The sequence below is a fragment of the Lepeophtheirus salmonis genome, chromosome 3 (genome assembly GCF_016086655.4).
Source record: "Lepeophtheirus salmonis chromosome 3, UVic_Lsal_1.4, whole genome shotgun sequence".
NCBI lineage: Eukaryota > Metazoa > Arthropoda > Copepoda > Siphonostomatoida > Caligidae > Lepeophtheirus > Lepeophtheirus salmonis.
This window is the reverse complement of record NC_052133.2, coordinates 45,541,777-45,548,850: the sequence shown is the minus strand read 5'-3', so window position 1 is coordinate 45,548,850 and position 7,074 is coordinate 45,541,777. Positions and strand designations below refer to the sequence as shown.

The 7,074-nt window shown below is 30.5% G+C and overlaps 1 protein-coding gene across 1 annotated transcript; it reads right to left on the bottom strand.

Annotated features, from left to right (window-relative positions):
- Positions 1 to 4,521: 4,521 nt before the first annotated feature.
- Positions 4,522 to 5,200, bottom strand: LOC121115378 (protein FAM200C-like). The gene is made up of 2 exons (XM_040709599.1): positions 4,864 to 5,200; positions 4,522 to 4,787 (listed from the first exon to the last, which is right to left on the bottom strand). Exons 1-2 carry the CDS (start codon positions 5,198 to 5,200, stop codon positions 4,522 to 4,524), a joined length of 603 nt encoding a protein of 200 aa, XP_040565533.1.
- Positions 5,201 to 7,074: the final 1,874 nt, after the last annotated feature.

The window sequence follows — 7,074 nt, the reverse complement described above, 5'->3', positions numbered from 1 at the left end:
TCGAAGTAGAATTGAGGATAGTCATTGCAGTAATTCTAGCCTTAACATATGTCCTTTCTAATAAGGGGTGGGATTTGTGATTATTTCCTTCTTCTCACGATTGCTTTTAGCTGATTCAAATAAATACAATGAGAGCTCAGCTGGTCCCCACCAAAACATTTCTGCCTAAATCTTTATACAATTAGGTCTAAGTAGTAGAAATGATATCACTAGAATATTCATATAGGAATATATTTTAAATTTTTAGTATTATCGCGACAAAAAATTGATTTATACGGATTTTTTTATAAGTGATAGTTAAAAATGTTTTTGTTTTTCTTTAAATACTTTTATTAGATAGCAAATAATATATATGAAATAACCAAAATTGACTGACAAAGTTGTATTTGAAGAAACATAATTCAAAATTTAGTTTAAATCATATGAACCGATTAAGTTTTACAAAAATATATGTTAAAAAGTATAATCTAATAACAAAAATATGAGAAAAATCAACAAAAATACATACATTAGTTCTCATACACATTCTAGTCAACACACACAAAAAACAACAACAACTAAAATTGTAATTTGCAGTCGTAATCTGGGTTTTATGTTTAAAAATTTCACTTGAGTTTGATGGATTATGTCTAATAGTAACAAAACATAATGGAAGTTGTTTGTTTTACCTCTGTTTGTTTGTTAGTAACCAAGATTTTGAAAAAAGTTACAGATTGATTTTGTTCAAACTTGGTATGAAGATTGTATATCAAATTGAAATCAAAAACTCAATTTGATTTTAAGGTGTGATTTTGCAATTTACCGAGTGCCCATTACATTATTACATCAAGTTTTTCTTGCATTGCTATCTTCTTCAAACTTTAATGTTGAAAATTTCCTATAATTTTATGCTTGGAGCGTGTGTATTTGCATTTTTACACTATGATGATTAAATCAATGAGGGGAAAAATTAAAAGTATTTGGTTGTTTCTTGAAAAATATATTACATATTTTGTTTGAACAAGTAATATTCTTTATAAATTTGGTACAAAACCATTTATACGAAATAAAAGTCTGCAAAGATATATATATCTGCATTTTAAATGTATTTTAACTTTTAGACTTCGTAAAAGAAGTACATTGGGGGGCTAGATATTTAATTTGTAGATTCTCTTTTAACTTGTTTGTTGCATGATTTGGGATACCAACGGTACTCATTTCGAGAATAGGTGATAAAATCTTAATTTAATATCTTCATCAATTTGCTTTTTTTTTTTGAGCAAGTCTCTAACTTCCATTTGCCTTTTTAAAGCAAGTCTCTAACTTCCATCTGCTTCATTGCGCTGGATTTCCATTTCAGCCTGTGTTCCTGATGCAAGAGCTTTTCAATAACTTCCATGGAATTTCTGATGAATGAGTTATATTTCGTGTTTTTTCATCTGAATGTTCAGGACAATTTCTGGATTTAATGAGGAGGTGTTTTTGTGTCATATACAGAGACAGGTAAGGCCTCATTTTCTTAGGGTTGAGATCTAGGGTGTGGGATGGACAGTCAAATCATTGTACATGGGTGACCTTTTCTTTTGAGAGCCTGGTTTTTTCTTTCTTGTTTGTCCTTTTCTTGAAAGAAGATATACTCAAGCTTACTTGACTTAGTGCTCCATATATGATTAAACTACAGAGGTACCTTTTTCTCAAGCGTTTTAATCATTTGAAAACGATGTTCCACCACGTCGTTTTAGGTAAACGTATATTGCAGTTTAGAGAGAGATTTGACATCTTTTAGAATAGATTAATTTGTTTTCTCTGCACAGGGTTTTTATAACTGTTTGTGGTAGCGTAGACATTGGAAGAAATCAGGGATTATTCAGTACTCCTATTTCTTTTAAAAAAGTCCAAAATATTGTGGGACAATGAAAAACTTCTGCTTGTTAATACATCCTTTTATTAATTAGTCTTTCAAAGATTGCAATTTAAGAATATTTCCTTAGATACATTTGTGGCCTTAAGTTTGACACTTGGAACACTAATATTTAAATAAATTATTATGACTTTGGTCATTTTATTGCATTTGAGCATTATAAAACTTTGAAAAATAATAAAAATATTATCTAATGTCAATTTTTACTAGGATAAACTCATTTTTGTCAATGATATTATCATTTTCTTTATTTCTAACGATTGAAAAAGTTTTAAATAGTCATAACTTCAATAATATAGATGGAACTTCGTAGCTCAATGGACAACGTGCTTGTGAGAAATAATTCTATTAAATTCAATGTGCGTAGGTTGCAACCCAGTTGTTCCTAGAGAGATATTATGTATGTGGACTTCAAAGAAGAGACCTAGATCAGATTGAGTAAATGTAATACTTTGATGTTTTCTTTTACTAAATCAGTGCTACTCCATTTGACAAACTAAAGAACCATTAATTTATATTTATTAGTTTATGTATTATTATTTTTTTCAATCTGAATGTTTTTTGGGTTTAGAGATACCGATACATCATATTTTATCACTATGTCTTGATACCTTATTACATATACACAAATATATTTTCAAACAATAAATCATCCAAAAATTATGAAATATTGATTTTTAGAGATGGTCTTTTTTTGAAGATATTTGTCTTCCCTTCACGACAAATATAATTTTTATCATTATGTTTTCAACTGATAATTTTATTAGACTTTCGAAGAAACGATCAATTTTTTGTCTTTTTTTTTTGTTCTTACAATTTGTTTCATCCGATTATAAAAATACTTCATAAATAATTAAAAACAGTACGCAAAAATTTCACCTGAGAAAACTTATTGTTTTACCTGCCAACTCTCGACTGAATTTTTCTAAGAGGAAGTGGTATATAAGAATTACCTAAAAAAGTCCTGGTAAAGTTGCATTTGACGAAACATAATTAAACATTAAAGTTTAAAATTATTTAACAAGATTAAGGCTTACAAATATAAATAACTCATAGATACAGGCGTGCGCTTCTAAAACTGAACATTCCTTTAAATTTTACGGCTTGAGGGCTTGACGAGGGGTTCTCTTGTATACTTTAAGGCCAAGATCTTTCTTAACTAGCCGGTCCATGTTTCTTCTGCTGACGTTGAACTCCCTGGAGAGCCAGCTGACGGTGACCTTGTCTCTCTTGTCCTCGACAGACTTTTTCACGGCAGCAACCATTTCGTCCAACCTTCGAGGCCTTGACTTAGATCTCGTGGTCGCTTCAGGAGTCCCTTTGGCTACCACGCTGTAAACGTTGGTGCGGCTGCAGTTCAGAACCTTGGCAGTTTCAGTGGAAGTTTTTCCCCGTGCGGAAAGTTAAAAAGTTGCGACTCGAACTTTTTCCATATTATCAGCTGTTGTTTCACTGTTGCTATTTAGATTTTGCTGGGCTTTTGTTTATAACTAGTCAAAACCCCTGCCTAGAACTAGAAATCGGGTTCAACCCAATAAAATCACGAATATGTACATGGCATAAAATTTAAAGGAGTATTTAGTTTTAGACGCGCACATCTGTATAATTTCAAAACATTAGCATCTCATAAATAAAACATGCATAAAATATTAAGGTAGTAAAACTTAAAAAATAATGCAAAATAGCATATATACTGTATACTATGTTATTAGCATATACTTTTGTACTAATTCCAGTCAATATAGAAAAAAGTAACAAACAAGGGAGTAATACAGTGGTTCCCAACCGATTTTAACCCATGCCCCACCTATACATTTCTGAAATGTTGATGTCCCGGGATATTTGATTTACAGTCTTTAAAAATTAACTGTTATTCACGGTAAGGAAGCTTCAAAAACCATTAACTTGTCTCTAAAGAAAATTCCAAAGAACATAGTATCCATGAAGAGAAAAGTATAAAACTATACAACAGTTAAATAAATAAAGATTCCAAACATATAATAAAGAACTAAATTCAGGAGTAGAAATATTTGACTGAAATTTATTCTTTAATACTTTGATCATTTTAATTATTGAACTAATAAAAAATAAAAATTGAGCCCACCTAAAGACGTAGGTTAGTGAGATCCTTGTACATCCTGTCTACGACAGATATATTTTATATCAGGCTCCAATTTAGTCAACTTAATTCTCAAGTATCCTCGTTTAGTGATATCTTGTTGATTTATTTTTTTCAATAGCAAATCATTGACAGTACTAAAGCCACATTCATCTAGATATGAAGATGGAAAGGGTAAAACAATTTTCTTACAAAGATGGTTGAATGTGGGTATTTGGTTTTTGTCTCATCACAAAGCCATGTCCTCTCTCCTTTTATATTAAATAAAGTTTTAACTCACTCGTCATTCTGCATTTACCAGAGTTCTTCTTAGTACTGCATCGAAACATCATATATATTCACTAGCATTGGTTGCATCACTCATGTTAGAAATTCAATTTGTTATAAATCAGAAAATCGTTCTTTAAAATCAGAGGCAATTATTTTCAAATGATCAACAATGACAAGTACAGCATTATCAGTCACCTCACACTTTTTTTAGTCAATCAAACTGATAAAAAAGTTAGTGAGAAATGTTTTCTTGACATGCCTCAATAAATGTAACACAACCAAATATATTTGTCTTTGCATCCACAAAAGTTATATTTGATCCTTGAAGTTGTTTATTCAACATATTCAATTTCTCAAAAATATCCGTCAAATAACTCACAAATGTTTTTCCATCAACGGTTACAAGGTGGTTCATTTCAGGCTTGTCACTTAAAAAAACACTAAGAATATCATATAAAACCATGAATCTTTTCAAGCAATTTCCCCTTTGAAAGCGACCTTACATGAGTGTGAAGTAAAAATCTTACATAGTTTGCATTTTCATTTTCACAAAATTGCTTGAATGGACGCTCACATTTTGCACTAGCTTTGATAGCATTAATACATTTTATAACAGAGTGTAGTACCTCATTAAGAGGAGGAGTAATATTTTTGGCCACTAAGTTCTCTCTATGAATAACACAGTGAACAATAATCATTTCTGGAGTATCATCTTTCATCAATTTAAGGCAGCCTTTTTTCTTGCCCATCATAACAGGAGCACCATCTGCCGCACAAGATATTATGTTTTCCATAGGTATATTATTGACGCGTAAGTAATTAATTAATTTACTATATATATCAGCAGCAGAAGTGGTGGTTTCTAAGGATTTACAGAATAGCATTTCTTCAGCAAATTCGCCTTTATCCATATATCTTGCAAATGCTAACAATACAACTTTACTGTCTCTTAGGGTAGATTAATCCATTTGCAGTGATACATTTCTAGGTTTTAACTTTTAACCATTCCATCTATTCTTCTAGTAACAGTATTGTTACTGAGCGGCATGGCTTTAACAACGTTGTCATCTCTTTCCATTACTGTCTTGAGAAATACTGATATTGATAGTTTTATTACATTTTCTCCTATAGTATGGTTTTGTCCACATTTAGCAATGAATAAAGATATCACACAACTAGCCTCAAGAGTACGACCGACGCTAACAGTTTGTTTAGTAAAAAGAGACTTCATTGTCAATCTTTTTGTAAACTTTTCCTTTGAATACTTATAGTAATTTAAATCTGAATTTATATACCTATATATACTGTCAAGTTTATACTTATAAATGATCTCAGAAGATGTAACTGAAGATATTCCAAAAAAGTCTGTCTGATAGTGTTGAATAATCTACTGCAATCTTTACATGGAGTACTAAAAGAGTTTGCAGGTTTGTACAGGAAATGTACTTGAAAGTATCGATTTAGAAATAACCAAATTTTTAGTGCTTATACATTTAAATTGTATGTGGATTTTACCTATACTTTAAAGTTTCACATTTATGAAATTCCTTTGAATCTTTCTTATATTATATCAAGCTACACAATTTTGTTCAGTAAGTTCTTATAATATTCTGAAAAAACAAAGCCTATCTTTAAAAATTTCACGAACAAGTGTCTTCATGTGAGCAATGATTTCTCTGTTTCTACCTTTATGTGAGGAGTCTTACTTGCAATACATGCTACTCAAAAAAAAAGATTGATAACAAATGGACATACATCAACCAAATGTTAGATATTGCTGAAACAGGTTGAATTTAATAAAAACACATTTTTCAATAAGATATAGTTATTCAAAATGTGCTCTACCAAACGGTGTAGCAGGGGATTAAAGGGTTAAAAAAGGGAAGGGGTAGAAGTCTCTTCATTGTTTTCAAATTGTGAGTGTGAGAAGGAGTCAAATACTTTCGAAAAATCGATCGTAATAATGGCTCCAAAATGATTGTTCTTATTCAATACTTCAATAGCGCTCTGAATATTCTTAAAAATTGTAAAAAAAAAAGAAAATTCTAAGAACTCTGTTTGCTCTGGCTCTATCTTGTCATTTAGAATAGGTTCAATCTGACTGGAAATGAACTTTAAAATTATTCTATAAGTTTTATTTAGTATATCAGGCTTCAAGCCATTTCCCTTTTGGGAGTCAGAACATTTCATCCTATAGTTATAATTTCTGGTAGATATCCCTTGCTGGACATAAAATGTCCCATTTTATAAAAATAGAGGACAATATCTTCCCTGATGAGTAAATATCTTTCCTCCAATCCTATCTAGCTCTGAGCCCTTGTTGACTTTAACAATTTTCCTGATATATTCAAATATTATCTCGTTAAAGAATATAGAGATTATTTTCCTTTTCGGGAAATTATTTCAGATCCCACACACTATATTCTGGAGGATTTTTTAATGGCTTTGGAATATCTTGCTTATATAATGCTTTTTCCCCATGCTTTTTTGTATCAACATTTTTGTTAGTAAAGTTTTTGAGCCATTGACGGAGATTATTTTCATTTAGCCTTTTCTTTTATTTCGGCAATTTCAGAAATTATATTTTGTTGAAATAACGAATCCATGTTCAATGTACACTCCAAACTTTTGTTCAAATCTGTAAATATTTTCTTTTTTTAACTAACACATCTTCAGGTGGTACTATGTAACGTGTGTTTAAGATCAAAACATAAATTTTTCACGGAAAATTACGAATTAAACCTTTTTGATTTGACGCATGCATTTTTCATCATCAATAAGCAAC

What these genes read in the sequence shown, in the direction of transcription:
- LOC121115378 (XM_040709599.1), bottom strand. Translation starts at nt 5,200, where the DNA reads ATGGATAAAGGCGAATTTGCTGAAGAAATGCTATTCTGTAAATCCTTA. An exon ending in TATCAAAGCTAGTGCAAAAT is followed by an intron (nt 4,788 to 4,863) that starts GTGAGCGTCCAT and finishes CACTCATGTAAG; the next exon opens with GTCGCTTTCAAAGGGGAAAT.